Source organism: Coloeus monedula (assembly GCF_965178545.1).
Source record: "Coloeus monedula genome assembly, chromosome: 29".
Taxonomy (NCBI): Eukaryota; Metazoa; Chordata; class Aves; order Passeriformes; family Corvidae; genus Coloeus; species Coloeus monedula.
In genome coordinates this window covers 696,411-718,803 of record NC_138809.1, presented here as the reverse complement: position 1 = coordinate 718,803, position 22,393 = coordinate 696,411, and the positions used below count along the sequence as shown (strand labels likewise).

Below are 22,393 nucleotides of genomic sequence, written 5' to 3'. Positions count from 1 at the left end.
GGCCTTTCTGGGACCCCTGCTCCCTCCCGGGGTGCTCAGGGGCTCCACAGAACTTTCCATGGCATCGCACAGACCCCTGCTCCTCCCCAGTGGCCACAGCGGGATCTGATGGCGTTTCCACGGAACAGCACGGACCCTACTGCCTCCCAGGAGCACGGTGGGCTCTGCTGGGCTTTGCCCATGTCCACACAAGCCCCTGCTCTATTCTGAGTCAGCTGCAGATCTCCTCACGCTCTGCCCGGCCCACAGGAGCACCTGCTCCCCCTATAAGGCTCAAGGGGCTCCATCAGCCTTTGGCAGATCTCCCTCCCACGGCTCCACCAGCCTTTCTGCTGGCCAGATGGCCCCTTCTTCCTCCTGGGGCTTCTCCCTTCCCTGGGCTTCATGCAGGCCCACAGGTGTCCCCACTCCCACTCCTGGCACAGTGTCAGCCTTTCCCTTCCTTGTGCTCTGTTCCCTGCCACGGAGCACAACGGGCACTGCCATACTTTGAGTAGGACCCAAAAGATTTTGGGTTCCCACCTCGTGCACACCCTGGAGGGAGCAGTGACCCAGCACGGAGCTGGGGGGAGAGCCCACAGTGCGCCTGGGACCCCACCAATGTCCCTCTTCCTCCCACCATGGTGCCAGTGCCCTATGGTTCCGTGGCACAGACACTCAGCAAGGACTGGGCCACAGGCAGCCACGCCAAACACCCCCACTGCACACCAAACACCGACACTGCACACCAAACACCCCCACTGCACACCAAACACCGACACTGCACACCAAACACCGACACTGCACACCAAACACCCACACTGCACGCCAAACACCCACACTGCACACCAAACACCCACACTGCACGCCAAACACCCACACCGCACACCGAACACCCCCACTGCACACCGAACACCCCCACTGAATGCCAAACACCCACACCAAACACCCACACTGCACACTGAACACCCACAGTGCACACCAAACACCCACACCAAACACCAAACACCCACACCAAACACCCCCACTGCACACCAAACACCCACACCAAACACCCCCACTGCACACCAAACACCCACACTGCACACCAAACACCCACACTGCACACCAAACACCCACAGTGCACACCAAACACCCACACCAAACACCCCCACTGCACACCAAACACCCCCACTGCACACCAAACACCCACAGTGCACACCAAACACCCACAGTGCACACCAAACACCCACACCAAACACCCCCACTGCACACCAAACACCCTTTATTCACCACCCGCGGCCCCGTGCTCAGGGACAGGAACGGTCTCAGGGTTCTCCAGTCCCTGCAGGGATCCCCCGTCCCCTCGAGGTTGGTCCCTCGTCCCTCAGCGGTCCTTCCTGCGCAGTGGCGGGGATGGGGGGTAGTGGCGGGCGGGTGGCACGTCGTAGTGACTGGGGATGTGGCTGTTCTTGGGGGAGTCGTAGTGGCTGGGGGGGTCTCTGTGGGGGGGGCCATCAGGCCCTTCAGGACAACTCTCTGTGGGGTAAAGAGAAGGCTGCAAGGGGACACATTCCCCCCAGGGTCGTGCAGCCCCCACCACCAATGTCCCCTGTCCCCAGGGTCACGTCCCCCCCAGTGCTGTGCAGCCCCTGTCACCGAGGTCGGTTCCTCCCTGGGGCTGTCCTCCCCATCACTGGGGTTGTGTCCCCACCGCCCAGGGCCACCAGGGCCAGGGGAACGCCAGCCGTACCCTCCTGTGGTGGCTCCTCAAGGAGCCCGATCTCGGCGTAGGACATCTCCCGCTGGACGGGGGATTTCATCTCCATGTAGCCGGCCTCGTGGGCCTTGGCAGCGGCAGGGGGCAGCTCCTTGATGGTGGCGTAGGGGTTCTCGCTGGCCAGGGAGCTGGCGCTGGCCCCCAGCCCCTCCCAGGGGTGCTCTGGAGGGAAGGAGTTGGGGATCCCCCCATGGCGGGGAGCACAGGGGGGAAGGAGCAGCTGTGTCTGGCTGTGTCTCAGGCAAGTCCCAGCCCCATCCCTTTCCCATCCCATCCCATCCCATCCCATCCCATCCCATCCCATCCCATCCCATCCCCATCCCATCCCATCCCATCCCATCCCATCCCATCCCATCCCATCCCATCCCCATCCCATCCCATCCCATCCCATCCCATCCCCATCCCATCCCATCCCTTTCCCATCCCATCCCATCCCTTTCCCATCCCATCCCATCCCCATCCCATCCCCATCCCATCCCATCCCATCCCATCCCATCCCATCCCATCCCATCCCATCCCATCCCATCCCATCCCCATCCCCATCCCCATCCCATCCCATCCCATCCCATCCCCATCCCATCCCATCCCATCCCATCCCATCCCATCCCATCCCATCCCATCCCATCCCATCCCCATCCCCATCCCCATCCCCATCCCATCCCCATCCCATCCCCATCCCCATCCCCATCCCCATCCTCATCCCCATCCCCATCCCCATCCCCATCCCATCCCTATCCTTTCCCCATCCCATCCCTGTCTCTTCCCTACCCTCCCCATCCCACTCCCACCTTTGCTGTCACACTTCCTCAGGCCGTGGCTGTAGGTGTAGCTCCGGTCCAGCTGCCCCCCTGTTAAGAGGGCAGGTTTGGGGTCCCCTCTGCTTTGTCTTCCCCCCAGTATGAACATTCTCCACCCACCCCATCCCAGCCCCTTCCCTGTGGATCCTGAGCAGGGAGGGGACTCAGGGATCCACCCCACTCTGGCCAAGATGCACAGTGGAGCTGCCCCCCACTCCTCCTTACCCCTTGGGCCCAGGGCTGATGCCCCGAGGTGTTTCCAGTCGGGAGGCAGTGTGGCATTGCCTTCGGGGCTGTAAGGGCTGTAGGGTCTCTCTGTGCTAGGGAAGAGCTGGGTGCCAGGCACCTGAAGCCCAGAGAGGGGACAAGTTGGCCCCGAGGGTGGTGGCAGTGCTGCCCCATGCCGCACTGTGCTGTCCTGTGCCACACCCTGCCATACCTTGAGGGAGCTGGCTCTGTCCTGGGGGCCGGGGGCTGGCAGCGGGCACTGGGACAGGGTGTGGTAGCTGGGATTGGAGTAGTAGTGCGCGTGGTGGCTTGGTGGCACATCTGGAGGGACAGGAGTCAGCCTGGTGCAAGAGGGGCACCGGGGCTGGGGCCGCATCTCCAGCACCACGCTGGGCTGACCTGGCACCATGTAGTCAGAGGTGTCCGTCTGTCCTGCTCTGTAGGCCACGGCCAGGTGCCGCCGCTCCTTCCCCCTCTGCCGGTGATGGTAGCACAGGGTTGCCACCACCACGGCCACCAGCAATACCACCAGGGCCACCAGGCTCAGCACCATGCCCAGGGGGCTGTAGGCTGCAGGGGGGGCTGGCTCGACAGTGTAGGGCTGGTCAGGGTTCCCTGTGGGGTGGGGAGGAGTGTCAGTCCTTAGGGTGGGTGAGGGAACCCGAGGAGCTCCCGCTCTGCCCCCACTCACCGGCCTCACAGTGGGGCCCAGTCGTGCCTGGGGTGCAGGGACACGTCCCGTTGGTGGGGTCGCAGGTGGCGTTGTGGGGACAGCGGCAGAGCTGCTCACACTGGAGCCCAAAGGTCCCGGGGCTGCAGGCTGGGGACACAGGGGTACCATACAGCTCCACACCGTCACCATCCGGCCACAAGGCGGTCAGGACCGTGGAGGTCCACAGGAGCCTGTGTGGCTCCGTACTGCCCAGGCCAGAACTGCCCAGGGGTCACCCAGGTGGCCACAGGAACTTCTCTCTCTTGCTCCCTCCAGACCCCCCATCTGAATCACGGGCACCTTTCTCCCCACACCCCTCAGCCCTGAGCCCCCCGAGCCCCCACTCACGCTGGGAGCAGTGGGGGCCCTGCCAGCCCGGGGTGCAGAGGCAGGAGCCATTGTTGGGGTGGCAGGAGGAGCCGTTGGCGCAGGAGCAGCTCAGGGAGCAGCGCTTGCCGTAGCGGCCGGGGGGACAGGCTGGGGAGAGAGGGGTGGGCTTGGCCTTAGCTCAGGGCTTAAGGACCAGGCTGGGAGCAACCTGGAGATTTGGGGGGCGTTGACTCACGGCGCTGGCAAGTGGGGCCGCGGTACCCCGGGGCGCAGGTGCACGATCCGTCCTGGGGGGAGCAGGAGGCTCCGTTGCGGCAGGAGCAGGACATGCGGCAGCCCCGGCCCCAGGAGCCATGGGCACAGCCCTGCTTGCACTGCGGGCCTGCAGGGAGAGTGAGGGATGAAGCTCAATGGCTGAGGGCACAGGGGAGTCCCCCCAAAGCCCGGTGTCCCCTTTACCTGTCCAGCCGGGCAGGCAGTGGCACTCTCCCGTCAGCGGGTCGCAGCCATCAGCGTGGGCGCAGACACAGCGCTCCCCGCAGCCTGCCCCAAATGTCCCGTTCTGGAGCAAGGGGACAGGCTGGGGATTCAGCGCAGGGCGGTGGCACCGAACCCCAGTGCCAGCAGCGCCAGCACAGCCAGAAGGACTCACCGGGCAGGGCTGCAGGCAGTGAGGGCCCTGCCAGCCCGGGGGGCAGTGGCAGGTCCCGCTCTGGGGGTCGCAGGCTGCCCCATGGGCACAGTCACAGCTCCGGTTGCAGCTGGGACCCCAAGTACCAGCAGGACAGGGCATCGAGCAGTCAGGCCCGTGCCAGCCTGTGGGAGGAGGGGACAGTGGGGTGGGTGTGGGGCTGGGGACTGGGACCCCCCAGACCCCGGTGTGCACCCACCTTCCTTGCAGAAGCAGGAGCCGTCGAGCGGGGAGCAGGCGAGGGCGTGCTGGCAGGAGCAGTGCCCCGAGCAGTTTGTCCCGAAGGTGTTGGAGGGACACAGGGAGGAGCAGTGCTCGTCCTGGGTGTGGGGACCAAGAATTCAGGACAGACAGGACCCCTGCCCAGGGCTGGGGAAAGGACCCCCACAAAGTGTCCAGGGACAGCCCAGCTTCTCTTGGTAACCTGGTGCTGCAGGGAAAGTGGATAACCCCCAAACCCCTATTCTCCCATGGGAGCCCCAAGCTCTCCCCGGGGTTGCCCAGACCTCCAAGTTGCCCGCCAAGGATGCCCACATACTCTGTCCCCCCCAGAGGATGCCCAGACCCTGAAACTGCCCTCAGAGATAACAAGACCCCCAACCCATCCCCGAGGATGCCCAGACCCCCACGATTCCCCCAGGGGTGCCCAGACCCCCACGTTTGCCCAGCCTCCAAACCATCCAGACACCCCGATTCCCCCCAGAACCATCCAGAGCCCCCATGATCCTTCCAGCACCACCCAGACCCCCACTCTCCCCCCATGCTGCCCCAGGAGCCCCCCGTGCCCCTCACCGTGTAGCCAGGGGGGCAGTGGCAGTGGCCGGTGGTCCCATTGCAGACCCCCCCATGGAGGCAGAGGCAGCTCTGCAGGCACCCGGGCCCGAAGTAGCCAGGGGGGCAGCTCTCATTGCAGTAGAGCCCAGCCCAGCCAGGGAGGCAAACGCACTCCCCAAGCATTGGGTGGCAACTGGGGGTGCACGCTCAGAACCCCAGTGCTCCCAGTATGGGGCACTGGCTGTGCTGGGCAGGGGCTTGCAAACAGGGGAGCACAAAGCACCTGCCCCAGGTGGGGATTGAAGTGTTCCTGGTCACACACACGGCTGTGTGAGGGTGCAGGGGCATCGTGGGGGGAGGAGGCAGGGGAGGGTGAGGTTGGTGCAGAGGGAGATGAGGATGGGGGGGGTGAGGATGATGGGAGAAGATGAATATGGTGGAAGAGGTGAGGATGGTGGGAGGAGCTGGGTGGGATGGGGATGTTGGGGTGGGATGGGGTGCTAGGATGGGATGGGGGCTGTACCTCTGGCTGTGCTGGGGGTGGCAGAGGCAGCGGCTCTGGCAGTGGAGGCCGTAGAGGCCAGGCAGGCAGTGCCGCTCCTCGCAGCGGCTGCCCTGGAAGCCGGCCTCGCACAGGCAGCCCCCGTCCACGTGGAAGCACTGGCCCCCGTTGGCACAGTCACAGCTCTCCTGGCAGTCCTGCCCGTACCGGCCCACTGGGCACCTCTCCTGGCACCTGCATGGGGGGCAGGGGAGGTGACACAGCCCTGCCGAGAGCTGAGGAGGTCTTGGAGTCCCTCATAGCCCCAAGCTGAGGCCATCCAGCTCTTTGCCTGCCAGACTGGGGAAGCTGGAAGTGCCTGGCCTGCATGGACACCTGGTACTGGCAGCAGTGGGTCGTGGTGGCCCCGTTCCCATGTGCCACATCCCCACGTATCTCCTACCATCCCTGTGCCCTGTCCCAGGATGCCCCCTCCCTGTGCCCCTCCATCTCCACCTGCTCCCAGACCCATGGACCCCCACTCCAAAGTGCCCTGTCCCCAAGTGTCACACCCCCTGCCCCCCATCCCCTTGGCTTTCCAATCCCCCCAGCCCCTCATCCCCCTCCCCTCCACCCCTTTGTATCCCCAGTCCCCAGCCCCCAGTGCCCCCACAATCCATGTCCCACTCATCCCCCTCCCCTTCATCCCCCCAATACTTCAGTCCCCCATCCCTGTATTCCCTGTTCCCCCACCCCGTGCCCAGTTCCCCCCTCACTGCTCTCCGGTGAAGCCAGGGGCACACTGGCACTGCCCGCCGTGGGGGTCACAGTGGCCCCCGTTGTGGCAGCGACACTCGCCCTGGCAGCCGGGCCCAAAGCGCCCGGGGGGGCATGGCACGGAGCAGATCTCCCCCTGCAAAGGAGCACCAGGGTCAGCAGGGGAGTCTGAGGCACAGACCCCGTTTGGGGGGGCACAGTCCTCCTACCATCCATCCATGGGGGCAGACGCAGGTGCTGCTGCTGGAGGGGTGGCAGATGCCCCCATTCTGGCAGGGACAGGGAGTGGTGCAGGATGTCCCCTCAGGGCAGGGCACCTCGCAGCTGTGGGGGGTGAGGCATGAGCAGGACCCTGCCTGGGGCTGGCAGGGGAGGGGAGGGCACAGAGTGAGGGGTCCCTACTCACAGGGGGCCGCTCTGCCCCGCTGGGCAGAGGCAGGCGCCAGTGGAGGCGTTGCAGGGGGCCTGGTGGTGGCAGGGGCAGGACAGGTGGCAGCCCTGCCCGTAGGTGCCGGGTGGGCACGGCTGGCGGCACAGGGGGTCGGCGAAGCCGGGGGGGCAGGAGCAGACCCCGGTCAGGGGGTCACAAGGGGCCCCATGGTGGCAGGGGCAGCGCTGCCCACAGTCCGGCCCCCACGACTGCTCATCACACTCTGCATGGGGGAGAGCAGCAGTGCTTCCCATCCCATCCCATCCCATCCCATCCCATCCCATCCCATCCCATCCCATCCCATCCCATCCCATCCCATCCCATCCCATCCCTTCTTCCCCAGCCTCTCCTCATCCTAGGTCCATTCCCATCGTGTCCCCTTCTTGTCCTCATCCACATTTCAATCCCATCCTCATCCCATCTCCACCTCCACCCCATTCCCATCCTATTCCTGTTCCCATCCCATCTTCCTCCCCATCTTAACATCTGTCCCAACCTCCATCCTCGTTCCAACCCATCCCATTTTCCATCCCCATCCCATGCACATCCCAGTCTCCCCCCATCCAACGCCATTCCCAGCCCACCCCCATCTCTATCCCATCTCCATTCCCATTCTAATTCCATCCCTACCCCATCCTCCAACCCTGTCACTATCTCCATCCCCAGAGTCTCCATCCCCAACCCCAGTAACCCCTTGGGTGTCCCACCGTGGCTGCCCAGCTCTCCAGGGACACCCACTGCCCCATCCGCCACCCCTGGTTGGGGTCCCCAGCCCCAGCTGCCCCCAGTTCCCCCACCCCTCACCGCTGGAGCAGCTGGGGCCGCGCCAGCCCGGCTCGCACTGGCACAGCTCGGGAGCGACGCAGCGGCCGTGGACGCACTCCTGGCTGCAGTGAGCTGGGGGACATGGCCAAGCACAGAGTGTCCCCAGGGAGCTCTGGGGACACCCTGCAGTGGGACACAGCCCCAGGGCCCCCCCGGCCGCTGTCCCCACTCACGGACACAGGAGTCCCGGCTCTCGTAGTAGCCCTGGCAGCACTGGTAGCGCCGCCGGTATTCGGTGCGGATGGCCTGGCGGTACTCGGTGCGGTACACGACCCTGCGCCAGCGGGGGGGACACTGACCATCCTGTCCCCCTTGGCCTTGGGGACACCCGGCACTGCGACATCCCCCCCAGCCCCTCTGGCCTTGGGCACAGCCCCCCTCCAGCCCCCCTTGGCCTTGGGGACCCCCCCTGTGCTGGGATAACCCCCCTCCAGCCCCCCTGGCCTTGGGACACCCTGCATGGGGACAGCCCCTCTCCAGCCCCCCTGGCCTTGGGACACCCTGCATGGGGACAGCCCCTCTCCAGCCCCCCTGGCCTTTGCAGCCCCTCCATGAGCTTGGGGACCCCCTGCACAGGGACAGCCCCCCTCCGGCCCCCCTGCCCTTGGGGCAACCCCCCTCCAGCTCCCTCCCCAGCCTTGGGCACAGCCCCCTTCCAGCCCACTCAGTGTCCTTGTCCCACCCTGGGGTGGGACATTCCTCTGCCAGCCACTCACGACCTTGGGGACACCCTGGGGTGGGACAGCCCCTCCATGCGCTTGGGGACACCCTGTGGTGGGACAGTCCCCTTTCAGTCCCTCATGGCTGTGGGGACAGCCTCCCTCCATGCCCCTGATATCCTTGGGAACACCTTGCAGTGGGACCCCCCCCCTCCAGCCCCCTGGCCCTGGGGACACCCTGCGGTCCACGAGGGTCTCTGGAGAGCTGGGGGTGCTCCCACCTCTGCTGCGGGCAGGGCAGGGGGAGGCCCGGCCCCCCGGGACAGGGCTCACTGGAGGACACGACGTGGGGTTTGGTGTACGACTCCTTCACTGGTGCCGTGAAGCTGCGGGTGGGGAGATGTGGGGTGACTGCAGGTCCTGGGAGACCCCAGCTGTCACCGTCCCCCTCCCCTGTTCCCCCAGTCCTACCTCTCCCAGTAGCTGCAGACGTTGGGGTCTCCAGGGCGGAGGGCAGCCAGGAGCCCGGCATGCACGGCCAGCACCGCGGCCCGCAGCAGCATCCTGCACGGAGAGACCACGGCTTCAGCCCGTGCCCCCGCACATTCCCGCTCCCCACCCACCGCCCCCGGCCCCAGCTCCAGACCCGACCTCCCTGCAGGGCTGGCTTTGCATTCCTCCATCCAGAGAAACAGCCCCGGCCCCGCTGCTCCCCCAGCGCCGGCCCGTGCCAAGGGGAAACTGAGGCACGGCCGCTCAGCAGCCTGGGTGGTCCCACGCAGCCTCATCCCAGCATCCTGAGACGCCCCGGGGCACATCCTGGCATCACCCCGACCTGTTCTGCCAGACCCCATCCTGCCACAGGTGGGAACCCGGGGTGCCAGGGCAGGGTTGGGCACGGCGGCTCCAGCCCCTGGCACGGCGCCGCACGGCCCCACTTCAACCCGTTCTGTGTTTATTCCCAGTTGTGTTTCCTGGATCCAGCGGCTTCTTGCTCAACCCAGGGAAGGTCCGGCTCTGCCGGGGCGGCTATAGGAGCGTTGCCAGCTGGAGGCCAGGGTGGGAGGGCCGGCGACCCCCCGAGCCCCCCGTGCCGGGCGTGCTGTTTACTGGGATGAGTGTTTCAGGGCAGGACTGCCATGTGCCAAGGAGGAAACAGAGGTTTCCTGGTCAGCACAGCTGGATTTATGGGGGCTTCCTTGCTGCTCCAGCCATAGGACACCCCAGGGGTGCTGCCCCGGCAGGTCCCTGGGTTCATCCTCCCCCTCACCAGAGCCCGCGCTGCGTTTTGGGGCCAGAGCATCCGGTTTTGGGTGGAAAAACTGTTTAGTGAGAAAGTTTCCCCCCATTTCCCTTCGACTCCCGGCAGTGAGGAATTAATTGCTCATCCGCTGCCAAAATTCCCTCCCGTGGACCCTGCCGAGGAGGGAGAGCCAGAGGAACCCCAAGCTCTCCCCAGTGCCCCACTCATCCCCAGCCATGCGGGGGGACCAGGGGGGTCCCAGCATTGCTGGGAAAAACAGGAACCACGGGGAGATGCTGGCAGGAAAAGCAAGGAGTCATCACAACGAGGAAGGGGCACGTCCCCTCTGCTCCTCAGCGTGGGGCTCAGCCGCGGGAAAGAGCCCCCCCGAGGTTGCCATAGTGGCAAGAGACCCCCCAAGACCTGGCGCTCCTCTCCCCACCGGTGTCCCTAAGAACCCCCCGGGTGGGATGAGAAGCATCAGTCACTGGCGATGGGGGTGAAAGGAGCCTGTGGGGTGAGGCCAGGGGACCAGGGTGCCCGTCCCTGCGCGGGACACGGTGCCACAGCCACTATCTCTGCCCCGGCGCTTCCTCTGCCACAAACGCGTTTCCTCTGCGGACCCGCAGGGCTGGGTGAGGGCGAGGGGGGCACGGGTGCAAGTCAGGGACAGGGGCAGGGACAGGGTCAGGGTCAGCACTGGGGTCACCGCGGGGTGTCGCAGCACTGTCCCACGCCCCGTCTGCTGTCCCCCAGCCACCGTCCCCTCACCACCATCCCCTCGCCACTGTCCCCTCACCTTGGAACCTGCACCATCCCCAGGCCCCCCCCCGGCGCTGGGGACGGTCCCCTCCGACAGCACCCAGCAGGGCACGGTGCAGCCCCTCCAACCCAGCCCTGTCCCCGGGGTGCCCCGGGCGGGGGACAGGGGCACTCACCTGGCCGGGGGCCGCGGTGGCAGGCAGGGTCAGGGCGCAGCGGCCCCGACACGGGGCTGGCCTGGCCGGCCGGGATGGCGCAGCGCAGCCGTCGGAAGCGGAGGGAGGGCTGGAGCTGCTCTCAGGAAGTTTGGATGTGGAGTCAACTACGGAAAAGGGAAAAAAATAAAAAAAAACTAATTTTTTTTTTTTTTTTTTCTCTTCTGTCCAGAAACCAGCTGGTTTTGGCACAGCAGCACCGCTGGGGCTGCTCACACACAGCACTGGATGGGGGGGGTCTGTGGGGACATCCTGGTGCAGCCCCTCAGCTGGGTCCTGGTGCTGGAGGGTGTCCCCTTCCCGAGGGGTCTGTGGCACCCATGGGTGCAGGACCTGGCCCAGGCTGTCCTGCAGGGCTGGGACAAGCGAAGGGATCCCCTGATGGGGGGACAGCTGCTCTGTGGGGAGGGGATGTGGGGACCAGGGTGTGCTTTGGCTTCAGGGCAGCAGCTGCTGGCAGCAGAGCAGAGCCCAGGGCTGGTGCCCAACATCCCGGGCACGGCATCCCTGCATCCCAGGGGCACATCATCCCTGCATCCCAACATCCCGAGCACAGCATCCCTGCATCCTGGCATCCCGGAAAGACATCCTCCCTGCGTCCCAGGGACGTATCATCCCTGCATCCCCAAATCCCAGGTACACATCCCCCCCACATTCTGGGCACACATTGTCTCTGCATCCTGGGCACATGTGATCCCCACATCCCAGGATCACAGGCACGAGTCACCCCTGCACCCCAGACACCCCAGCCCCACACTGCAGGATCCCTGGCCATGTGTTCCCCCGCATCCCAGGATCTCTGGCCATACATCACCCCCATATCCTGGGATCCCTGGCCTTGCATCACCCCTACACCCCGGATTCTCAGCCATCTGCCAGCTCTGCATCCCCGGATCCAGACTGTGTATCACAATTATATCCCAGACTCCTGACCATCTCCTCGCATCCCGAGATCCCCGTGTCACCGCGTGTCCCCCCGAATCCGGGACCCCCGCCCAGGCAGCTCAGCGCCACGGGCCCCCCTGCCCAGCCGCCCCACACCCCCAGCACACATTAGCGGCCTCCGCGGCTCCCGAGGCGCCGTTAATTGCTCTGCTCGTTACAGGAACAGCTCTAATCACTCACAACGATTTTCACGTCCCAGGGAGACTCAGCTGCCCGTCCCCCTCCCCGGGTCTCCATTAGGATCAAGCCCACCCGCAGCTGGGGCCCCGCTGTGGCCACCCCAAAACGGCGCTTCCCGGAGCAGGGGTGGGCATCGAGAACGTGGGGGCTGCGGCGTCCTGGTATAGGAAAGGATATCGGAGATGGGACAAGCTGGGGACATCCGGAGCTGAGGATCTGGTGGGGAAGTGACCCGCCCTCCAATGCCTTTTAAGGTGTCCCCAGGGCGGTGGGGAAATATTGCTCGGGGACACTCCAGTGGCACTTCGGTGCCGAGATGCCTTTGCAGCCCCCCCGGGACCCTTAGAGCCAGAGAGGACGGAGACCCCCAAGTGCACTTTGGTGTGGTTTGGGCTGTGCGGGGTCCATCCCTCTCAGTGCCAGGACACAGCTGGATTCTCAGCTCCCCTAAACATCCACCCCATCAGGAGGGGAACCCCAAACACACGACTGATCCTCTTAGAGGGGACCTGGCGTCCCCTTAGGAGCTTCTGGGAGGGAGTGGGACCTTCTAAAGAGCAGACCCAACCCTGCCATTGTCTGAGCCGGTGGCACCAGGGCGCAGGAGGGTGGCACAGCCAGGATGGGACCCCCGGGGCAGGATGTGGCTGGGGACCACCAGCAGCTGCGTTGGCTGCACGAGGCAGAATCGGGTCCGGGACCCCCCAGCCCTGCTGAACCCGGGTTAGCAGGGCCAGGCCCCGGTGCCGCTGGGGCGGCAGCTTCGCCCGGGAGCGGAGCCGTTAATTACCTCATTGCCAGAGTCCATTACCGCTCCCCCCGGAGCCGTGAAATGGAGAAACTTCGCCAGGAGGGCGGGGGATAAAATCGATCGCGGGGTGAACCTTAACTCTTCCCTGGCCACTCTAAGGGGGAAACTGAGGCACGGGGAAATTGAGGCAGCGTCACCCCATGAAGGAATCTGAGGCGTGGGTGCAGGAAAGCCCACCCTGTTTGGAGAGGAGGTGCCACCACTACACACGGTCTCTTTTGGGGCACTGCTCTGCGGCAATCTCCAGCATGGGGCTGGAAAAGCTCAAGGTTGTAATCTAGTTCCTTCCTCAAATTAGATAAGAGGGAAAAAGGCCATAAATCAGCATGGGCAGTGATTAGAGACCCCAAGGAAGCAGGTGGGGGGCTCTGCCAGCCAGGCAGAGCTCCAGCAGAGCCGGACCCTGCCCATGCCAGCTCCCCATTTCCCGGGGCGGGACCCTCGGCAAAGATCCAGGGCCGGCCAGAGGGGCCTGACCCCACTGCAGGGCTTTGGGATGCGTTACAGGCTGGGAGCTGCCGGGCGCTGGGAATGGCTCCCACTCCCTCCAGTTGTCCTTGTGCCACATCCAGCCCCAGCCACTGGGCACAGCCAGGTGCCCTGCCAGCCCCAAGCCCCTCAGCACCCACCACAGACCCCCTGACTACTCCCACCTTGTGCCGTGCCTCAGTTTCCCCAGAGACCCTACTTTACTCCTGCTTGTCTTGGGTCACAGGGGGTAACAAAGGAGCTGCCAGGGCTCTGCCTGTGCTGCCTAATTATCCAGATGAAATCAATTCAGCTCCATTATGGTCAAATCCAGGTCTCAACCATTACCAAGGCGGCTGGAGAGCCTGAGGAAGGATGACGGAGTGGACGCTACAGGGCATGTGATAACCCCCTGGTTCCAATGCGAGGACACAGGGAAGGGGGGATGTCACTCTTTTGGGGGGATGGGTGTTGGCTTTGTGCTGCTAAGTCCCATCCTCCCCCTGGAGTCCTTGGCGAGGAGACTCGGGTGCCCCAGGCCTGGCTCTGGCACAAGCATCCCTGGAGCGCTGCTCAAGGTGGTGCTCATGGCACAGCCAAAACCGTCCCTTTCTGGGCTGGGGATGAGGACACCATCCCTGCACCAGGCTCAGGTCCCTGGGAACAAAACACGGCATCCTGGGCACCTGCGACCCCTGTGTCCCAGGTTCCTGGGCACACACTGTCCCCACATCCTGGCATCCCTGGGGCAGCACCTCCTCTCCAGTTCCTCTCCCCCAGACAGGGCAGCTTCCCTGATGTAAAAAGCCCCTCTTCCTGCCCCAAATCCCTCCGTCCCCCGTGCCCAGCCAACACCCCGGAGCACGCAGGGCCCAGTGCGGGGGAGACACAATTTATTATTGACTGGTTTTGCTGCAGAGCGGGCGAGTGTGGGGCACCCCAACTCCCCCGGAGAGCTGAGCCCCCCAGCTCCTGCACTGGCACGGACCCTGTGCTGGGGGGCTCCCAGCTCTGCCCCCCCTGAGCCAACCCACATCAGCCAAGAGCCTCCATCCCGGCGCTGTGGGAATGCCAAGGAGCCAGACAGCAGGGCCACAAACCGGGGGCCACAGCCCTGGGGGTCCCCCAGCCCAGCCCTCCAGTCCCCCCGGGAGTGGGCTGGCATTTTCCACTATAAATAAGGTTTCAGGCTTCTCCCGCCTTGGGGCATCAGTCCAGGGCTCTGTGGGGCCATACCCCTGGGCAGCAGGGGGGGCAGGGGAACAGCAGGGAGCAGAGGGTGGCTGGGGGGCCCCACTCAGCCCAGGATGTCCAGGTAGACAGGGGGGGTCTTGACGAGGGCCTGGAGGCGGCTGTGGATCTCCTTGATGGGCCGGCGCTGCTGGGGCTCCCGGTGCCAGCAGCTCTGCATGATGGCATAGACCTCGGAGGGACACGTGCGGGGCCGCTCCAGCTCCCGCCCCTGAGTGATGCACTCGATGGCCTGCGGGAACAGGGATGGAGATGGCATCCCCCGCTCTGGGTACCCCTGGGGGGCTGTTACCATCCTCCTTGCCCCGCTCACCCACCTCGGTGTTGGAGAGCTGGTACCAGGGCTGCTTCCCGTAGGTGAAGATCTCCCAGAGCACCACGCCGAAGCTCCAGATATCGCTCTCGGTGGTGAATTTACGATACAGGATGCTCTCGGGAGGCATCCAGCGGATGGGCAGCATGGTCCTGCCCCCCACCTGCCCACAGCGGGGCTGTCAGCAAGGCAGGGACCCTCCCGTTTCCCTTCCCCCATCCCTGGCCCCACTCATGAAGCCCCAGGTTGGGTGTAAGGGAGAAATTTTTTACTCTGAGAGCCGTGATGCCCTGGCACAGGCTGCCCAGAGAAGCTGTGGCTGCCCCATCCCTGGAGGTATTCAAGGTCAGGGTTTGGACCAAGCAACCTGTTCTTGTGGGAAGCGTCCCTGCAGGTTGAGCTGGATGGCTTCCAAACATCCTTTCCAGCCCAACCCATTCCGTGGTTAAATATGGATGGAGAAGGGGTGGGAGGCAGCAGCCACGAGGGAAAATCGAGCGTGGCCTCCCAGCCCATCACAGAGCGGAGAGGAGAGAGGGAACAGCTCACCCGGTAATAGTCAGTGCTGTAGATGTCCCGGGACATGCCAAAATCCCCGATCTTCACCACCAGGTCATGGCCCACGAGGCAGTTGCGGGTGGCCAAGTCCCGGTGCACAAAGTGGAGGGAGGCGAGGTAGACCATGCCCGAGGCGATCTGCGTGGCGATGTGCAGCATGTGACCCAGCGCCAGCGGCCCCCGGGGCTGGCCCGGGCCCTGCTCCAGGATCTTGGCATCGGGGCCGTGGGACCTGCGGGGCAGAGGGGCTGCTTGGAGCGCAGGACGTGTGTGGGAGAGGGTGGGCAAAGGCAGGGGACCGGCTGTGCTCCCTGGGTGAGGGAAAGGGGTGAATCTAGAGAAGGGTTTGCACGTGGGGAAAGGAGTTCACGCGTGTGTGCACAGATACCAGGCGCGGGCAAGCCCTTGTGTTCACAGAGAAGGGTGTGCACACGCATGCGCACGCACACGGGGGAAGAACGTGCACACACATGCACGTGTGCATCCTTCCCTGGCACGCAGGCACACAAGGGAAAGGCAGGGACGTGTGCCCGTGTGTGCCAGGGAGGGGACATGTGCTGACACACATGTGCGTGCCCGGGGGAAGAGCACGTGCTTGTGTGTGTGTCCAGGAGGGGCTGCACAGTCCCAGGGGAGGGGTGTGCCCACGGGTGTGAACAGGGGGGTCTGTGTGTGCACACCTGGGCACGCACACGGGGAGGGCACACACGCTTGTGCACACACACGGGCTGTCCCCCCACGGAAGGCAGCGTGTCGGGGTGGAAGGCAGCATGTCAGGTATGAAGGCAGCGTGTCGGGGTGGAAGGCAGCGTGTTGGGGTGGAAAGCAATGTGTCAGGCCAGAAGGCAGCATGTCGGGGTGGAAGGCAGCGTGTCGGGGTGGAAGGCAGCGTGTCGGGGTGGAAGGCAGCGTGTCGGGGTGGAAGGCAGCGTGTCGGGTACGAAGGCAGCGTGTCGGGTACGAAGGCAGCGTGTCAGGGCACGCAGGGCGGGTGTGAAAGCAGCGGTGCGTGTGAAGTGGGGCGTGCGAGCCCGGCCGGGGGCCAGCGCTCCGGCTGCCTGCAGCCCCTCGGTGCCTTGATGCCGAGCACGGCTGACAGCCCGGCCAGGGCGACCGTGGCCGGGGGCTGGGGGAGCTCTGCTCGGCAGAACCATTAATGCCAACTCCCATAACAATAATCATAAAAGCCACGTCTCAGAGCTCCTCGCGCGGCCACTAAAGCGATGCCTCTGGCAGCCCCCCCCGTCTAGCAGCAATACCTGGGGGGGCAATCGAAAAGTCTCTGCTTATTCCAGCTGATGGCCAATCTCTCTCTATTTAAGCCTCTCAGACAGCTAATCTAATCAATATTGCAAGGAGGGCTGCATTAGCAGGGAGCAGGCTGGCTGTGCTGATGGAGCAGCAGATGAGGGGCTCCTGTCCTCCCCCGGCCCACCTGAGGAAGCGGTTGAGGTCGCCGTGTTTCATGTACTCGAAGACCATGATGAGGGGCTCGCCCTCGGTGCAGACGCCGTAGAACTTGACGATGTGCTCGTGCTGCAGCACCGTCAGCAGCTCGGCTTCGCGTTGGAAATCCAAGCGGGCACTTTCTGTCACCTCCTTCAGCGCCTGGGGGCACACGGCATCAGTGACACCCCCACGGACCCCCTCACGCCCACGTCGTATCCCCTCCTCACCTTCACAGCCACCAGCATCTTCTCCTGCTCCGGGAGGAGGTTGTAGCACTCGGCCAAGAAAACCTTCCCGAAGGCGCCCTCGCCCAGCTCCCACTTCAGCACGATATCCCGCCGCTGCACGTGGTGCACACCTGGGGGGACCCCCACCCATCAGTGCCCCCCGGGTCGGGCATGAGCACGGGGGGATGCTCGGGGACTGCAGTCCCCAACCCAACCCTTACAGGCGTTGCAGAAATACTGGGGGTTCTCGATGAAGTTGCTCTTCAGCCCCTCCAGTTTGCTCTCAGTCGAGGAAAGGGGGCTGCTGCCCAGGTTCATGAAGTGCAGGGACATGGCCAGGTCATCCTCTTGGGCCAGCACCGCTGAACCTTGTGGGGACAAGGACAAGGCCATCAGGGGGTCCCCCAGCCCCCCCAGCCTGTGCAGCCAGTGCCAGGCTCTGCCGAGCAACCCCCCGCCCGTGTGGCCCCTGGGGGCCAGGCAGCCCGATCAAAACCATTTAGAGGCTGAATCCATTCCAGGAGTGAATTAGCAGCTGCTGCCCACGCTCCCAGGGGAGCCAGCACCCCTCCACGGGTGTCCCCCACCCTCGGTCCCTCTTCCCACACCTGTGTCCCAACCCAGGTGCCCGACACAGCTGCGGCTGCCCCAGGGATGTGGGAACCGGGCTGTCCCCGTGTCACAGCCCAAATATTGAGTCACCAGGCCGGGGGCACTCACGGTTAATGCCAAACTTGGACCGTCTCCCGCACTTGTTGAGCAGGATGAGCATGACAGAGAGGGAGAGGCAGGCGAACACAGCCAGAGCCACAGCCACCGAGACCTGGTGGCAGTGGGGATAGAGCTCGGGTTGAGATCCCACCAGGTCCCTTTTCCCAGCCCATGGGATGGGAGCAAACCCATGGGATGATTACAAGCCCCAGGTGACACCACAGGGAAAACTGAGGCACTGACACTCTGTCCTTCATCCCCACCGTATATCCCCATCCCGCTCGGTGCTGCCTTGGCTGTCCCCTAGGGATTTGTCCCACCCTCTTGCAGGCGTCCTGGTCCTCCCATCCCAGAGGAGGGATACAGAGCGTCTGCAGAGCATCTCCTCACCCCAAGCGTGTGCTCATCCGTTGTCTCCACAGGCCCCTCCAGTGAGCTGTTCCTGGTGCCTGGGGCAAGGAGAAGGTGTAGGGTGAGTGTGGGGTCCCCATCCCCTGAAGCAGCCCTGGATACCCCAGGATGAGCCCTGAGGGGTGGCTGGAATGCCCAGTCTGGGGGGGCTGGGCAGCAATCCTGGCCACTCACCCGGTGGGGACAGAGACACTGGAGCAGCCCAAAGGGAGAGAAAGGAGAAACACCTGTTATTCCTCAGGTGGGAGTGCCCCATCCTTCCCCTCTCATCCCTGGGGAAACTGAGGCACACCAGGGCTTGTGTAGACAGCAGGCAGAGCCCGATGCAACCCGTTCTGCACACCAGGTGTGACACATCTCCTCTATAAGACAGGGGAGACCCTGGGCAGCCCCCACTGGCACCTACCGGGGATGGGCTCCTCGGGGCTGAAACTGAAGGGATTGTCCATGAAGCGCCCCTGGACGCTGCGGGCGGCCGAGCCCAGGGGGTTGTGGACCAGCAGGGTGTAGTTGCCGTTGTTGACGTGGGTGGGGCGGTTGAGCTGGAGGCAGCCGTGGAGGATGGTGGAGTTGTGCTCGTACTCCATGATGAGGGTGTGGATGTAGCGTCCCTCAACCAGCGCCGTGCCGTTGAAGAGCCAGCGGATGCTGGGCACGGGGTTGCCATCCACGGAGAAGGGGATGCACCAGGAATGCCGGGGAATGGCTTCGTCTAGCAGCAGGATCACGGGGGGAACTGGGGGAGACAGAGCTGGGTGGGTTCCTGAGCCAGACCCCTCACCCAGCGCCCACCGCAGCCCCTTCTGGACTGCTCACAGGTGACGTTCAGCATCACGCTGTCCTCTGCCGGCCCCACCGCGTTCTCTGCCCAGCACGTCAGGTCCTTGTGGTTGAGGTTGGAGGAGACGTTGTTGATCTCCAGGATGATCTGGTCTGAGAGCTGCAGGCAGTACCAGGACGGGCTGAGCAAAGGACACCCCCAAGCCTGGCCAGGTTCTGCATCCCCCCATGTCCACCCCACCTGTGACAGGATGCTGGGGGGGGTCAATGCTGCTGGGAGGGTCACTGGCCATACCCCAGGAAGGCTGAGCTTGCCTTGGTGACAACGAGCAGCTCGGGTCCCACGTCGGGGACCACCCACTCTGCAGTGGCCGGTGGGTTGGCACTGATGTGGCAGGTGAGGTTGACGCTGTCCCCTTGGTGCAGCACCACCTCGGGGGGCTCGATGCGGACGGTCGGGGGCTCTGCAGGGGCAGGAAGGGTGAGTCACATGTACCCCCATGTCCCACGCTATCCCCAGCCAAACGGCTCAGGACAGGGGACAAACCCAGGAGCCAAAGCCATTGGGATCCCCAGGCACGTACCACAGGCACGGAAGACCTGGCTGTCCAGGGGCACCAGCACGCTGCCCTCCCAGCAGCCCAGAGACTGGTTCCCCAGTTCGGCCCGGCTGCCGTTCTGCCACAGCTGCAGCCAGCGGAGGCCACAGGAGCAGTTGAAGGGATTTCCCACCAAGATGCTGAGATGGAGCAGGGAACAGAACTAGGGCTCAGAAGGGCTCCAGGCCCCACACATTTGTGTTTGTCCCAAGGGAGTCAGCCAAGGCTGCACCTGGGCACCCCCAGCCCCTGGCTTTGTGTCACACGTGCCCCATGTGCCCCCCCTGTCCTTGTCCCCACACCCATGGATGTGAGAGCCACCATCTCACTGCACCCCTAGCCCTGTCCCTGCCTCTGTGTCACTTGAGGGGTACATCCCCAGTGGGAGATACTCTGCACCCACCTCCCCCCTCTCGCTCATCACTCACAGCTCTTGCAGGGCCAGATGCTGGAAGGTTTTCCAGGAAAGGCTGTGCAGTGCATTGGAGGAGAGATTCCTGTTGGGACAAACCCCATCAGCCACCCCTTCCCACTCAAACTCCCATCCAACATCTCTGCAGAGGGTCCGGCCAGGGCACGGGGCAGCACCGGGGCCACCGCTGTCACACCGTGACCGAGCAAAACCAGCTCTGCCAGGCGTGCCACCAGCCCTCAGGCACCTCCCTGCAGGGGGGAGCCCCGTGCACCCCAGGACAGGGTCCCTCCCGCTCTCGGGGGACCCCTCCCACACCGGCTCAGCACAGGGCTCCCGGCGGGGCTGGCAGCTGCCCGCACTCGTGCCCAGATCGATGGTTTCCCACTCAGCAGCAGAGCCCCCCCGGCTAGGCTGATGTGCCCGTGGGCGGCGGGACATCATCGATCGTGCCCGGGCGCGGGGACCGGCCACCCTGCACCGGGGCCAGCGCCCGCGGGGATGGGGGGGCTGATCCCCAAACGGGGGGAGGGTGTTGAGGGGGAAGAGGGGAGACTCACACGTGGCTCAGCCTGGGGGTGTCCAGGAAGGCGTCGGCAGAGATGTGATGCAGCCCTGACCTGGAGATGGTGCTGGAAGGAGGGAAGGGCTGAGCACCTGCACCGTGGATCCTGAATCCATCCCCTGTGCCTCCTTGCAGTGGGATTGAGCTCTGGGGATCCCTCGCCCACCAGCCCCCCTCCCCCATTTCCCTGTGCAGGGACCCCACCCCGGGGTGCTCACAGGCTCCTGAGGTCCCGCAGCATCCTGGTGTCAGCTCGGGCCAAGGTCGTCAGCGCCTGCTGGTTCTCAATGATGCTGGAAGGCAAAGGAGGGGGGTCAGGGTAGCAGCCCAGGACGCCTCATGCCAGGGGCTGTTGGCAAAACGTGGGGCGAGGGGGATTGAGAGGGGCACAGCTCTCCCACTTCCCAGGCTGCGCCTGCAGTACAGCCCACAGCTGGGGATGGGGACAAAGGTGGAGCAGAGCTGCCCCACTGTGCCTCGGTTTCCCCTGGAATGAGCTGGGAAGAGGGGGGGATGGCAGCAGGTGGTCCCGATGGTGCTGAGCCCCCCGTCGGTGCAAACCGTGTGGGGTCCGTGCTGAGTCACCACTTGGAGCCCGTGGTCTCACCCACAGAATGAGTTTGCTGGGTCTCAGCCCCATTCACGCCATGGGTCCCCACCTTTACTCGCACACCATGGCGTCCTGCACTGTGACAGGGGCACCGCTGTCACTGTTCCCCCACCCTTTTCTCCAGGCAGGAGGTGAAGAAAAGCCCCTTTGGGAGCAGGTGCAGGGTTTTTCCCGGCCCCACCCCACAGGCTGCTCCTGTGAACCCCAAAATCACAAGGGCTGGTTAACTGGGGTTCAGATCCTCACCAAGGGGGTTTTGGTCCCACTGACCCCTGTGGGGATGGGACAAGAGCGTCTGGGGCAGTGGCATGGCTGGGGGTCTCTCGGGGACCACCATCCCCACCACCATCCACCCCACCCCGCCAGCCAGCGAACAAAGAGCTGGCAGTGCCTGTGGCGCAGCATCCCCTGGCACGTGGGGAAACTGAGGCACGGAGACACCGCAGCCAGTCCCCAGCAATGCGGCACAGGCAGGGCTGTGGTGGGGAGAAAACCCAGGAACTGGGGCGCTTTGGTATCCTGCAGCATCCCGTCCTCCCAGCACCCTCCTCATCCCTGCTCGCTCCAGCCCTCTTCTCCCCACCCCACATCCCGGAGCAGGGGAATGAGTCGGAGCAGAGTAGGTGCCCCAAACCAGCAAATTTGGGGTGTGTCCCCCCAGCATGCCAACCCGCAGGCCCCAGGGCACAGCGACGGCTCCAATAGGATGGGGATAAGTGGCTCCCCACAGCCCTGCCCTGCCCAGCACGCTATGGGTGCTCCCTGCCCGGGGCCCCTGCTGCACCCTCAGTGTGCTGCCGTGGTTGGCATCGCCGGAGGAGGGGGTGAAGAGCTGCCCCCAGCCCCTCACTTGCTCCCTGGGGGGATGGTGCAGCCCCCCACCCCATCTTTGCAGCCCCAAATGCCTCTCGCCAAGCAGGCGCTCGCCCCACAGCGATCCCAGCCCATCTGGTGATCCCTGTTCCATCGCTGCTCCAGCCCAGCCCCGCCATCCTGTCCCCGAGCCTTCACCTCCATCCCCACCACCCCACTGTCCAGTCCCTCAGCTCTGCTGCCCCAGCCACATCATCACCAGCCCCATCACTCCCAGCCCCTCCGCTTGGTCCCTGAGCTCTGTCACCCCCAGCCCCATCACCCCCAGCCCCATCATGCCCAACCGCTCTGCCCAAACCCCAAAATCCGTCACTCCCAGCCCCATCATCTTCATCGCAGAGCTCTGTCACCGCCAACTCCACCGCTGCCCCATCCCCATCACCGCATCCCTCAACCCCGTCACCCGCAGCTCCTCCGCCTGGTCCCTGAGCTCTGTCACCCGCAGCTCCATCACCCCCAGCCCCGCTATCCCCAGGCTCCGTCACTCCCAGCTCCACCGTGCTGTCCCATCGCTCCCAGTCCCTCTGCCCGGTGTCTGAGCTCCATCACCCCGGCCCCCGGCCCCATC

General features: G+C 64.8%; 2 protein-coding genes across 2 annotated transcripts; both read right to left on the bottom strand.

Moving 5' to 3' along the window:
• Positions 1–1,259: 1,259 nt before the first annotated feature.
• Positions 1,260–10,709, bottom strand: PEAR1 (platelet endothelial aggregation receptor 1). Its single transcript, XM_082298768.1, has 22 exons — positions 10,624–10,709; positions 8,914–9,006; positions 8,724–8,828; positions 7,957–8,057; positions 7,763–7,855; positions 6,935–7,181; positions 6,738–6,852; positions 6,528–6,664; positions 5,794–6,006; positions 5,289–5,463; positions 4,696–4,816; positions 4,458–4,621; positions 4,265–4,367; positions 4,041–4,187; positions 3,824–3,952; positions 3,455–3,583; positions 3,163–3,378; positions 2,975–3,084; positions 2,761–2,881; positions 2,527–2,586; positions 1,712–1,900; positions 1,260–1,497 (listed from the first exon to the last, which is right to left on the bottom strand). Exons 2-22 carry the CDS (start codon positions 9,003–9,005, stop codon positions 1,346–1,348), a joined length of 2,919 nt encoding a protein of 972 aa, XP_082154894.1. The 5' UTR covers position 9,006; positions 10,624–10,709; the 3' UTR covers positions 1,260–1,345.
• Positions 10,710–14,363: 3,654 nt separating this feature from the next.
• Positions 14,364–22,276, bottom strand: NTRK1 (neurotrophic receptor tyrosine kinase 1; the record flags this gene model as incomplete). Its single annotated transcript, XM_082298582.1, has 16 exons — positions 14,364–14,549; positions 14,635–14,793; positions 15,180–15,420; positions 16,624–16,796; positions 16,865–16,995; positions 17,086–17,232; positions 17,585–17,687; positions 17,966–18,024; positions 18,393–18,722; positions 18,803–18,926; positions 19,082–19,230; positions 19,351–19,505; positions 19,794–19,862; positions 20,338–20,409; positions 20,561–20,635; positions 22,176–22,276. 16 exons carry the CDS (start codon positions 22,274–22,276, stop codon positions 14,364–14,366), a joined length of 2,274 nt encoding a protein of 757 aa, XP_082154708.1.
• Positions 22,277–22,393: the final 117 nt, after the last annotated feature.

What these genes read in the sequence shown, in the direction of transcription:
- PEAR1 (XM_082298768.1), bottom strand. Translation starts at nt 9,005, where the DNA reads ATGCTGCTGCGGGCCGCGGTGCTGGCCGTGCATGCCGGGCTCCTGGCT. An exon ending in ACTGCCTGCAGCCCTGCCCG is followed by an intron (nt 4,368 to 4,457) that starts GTGAGTCCTTCT and finishes CCCTTGCTCCAG; the next exon opens with AACGGGACATTTGGGGCAGG. An exon ending in ACAGAGCCAGCTCCCTCAAG is followed by an intron (nt 2,882 to 2,974) that starts GTATGGCAGGGT and finishes TCTGGGCTTCAG; the next exon opens with GTGCCTGGCACCCAGCTCTT.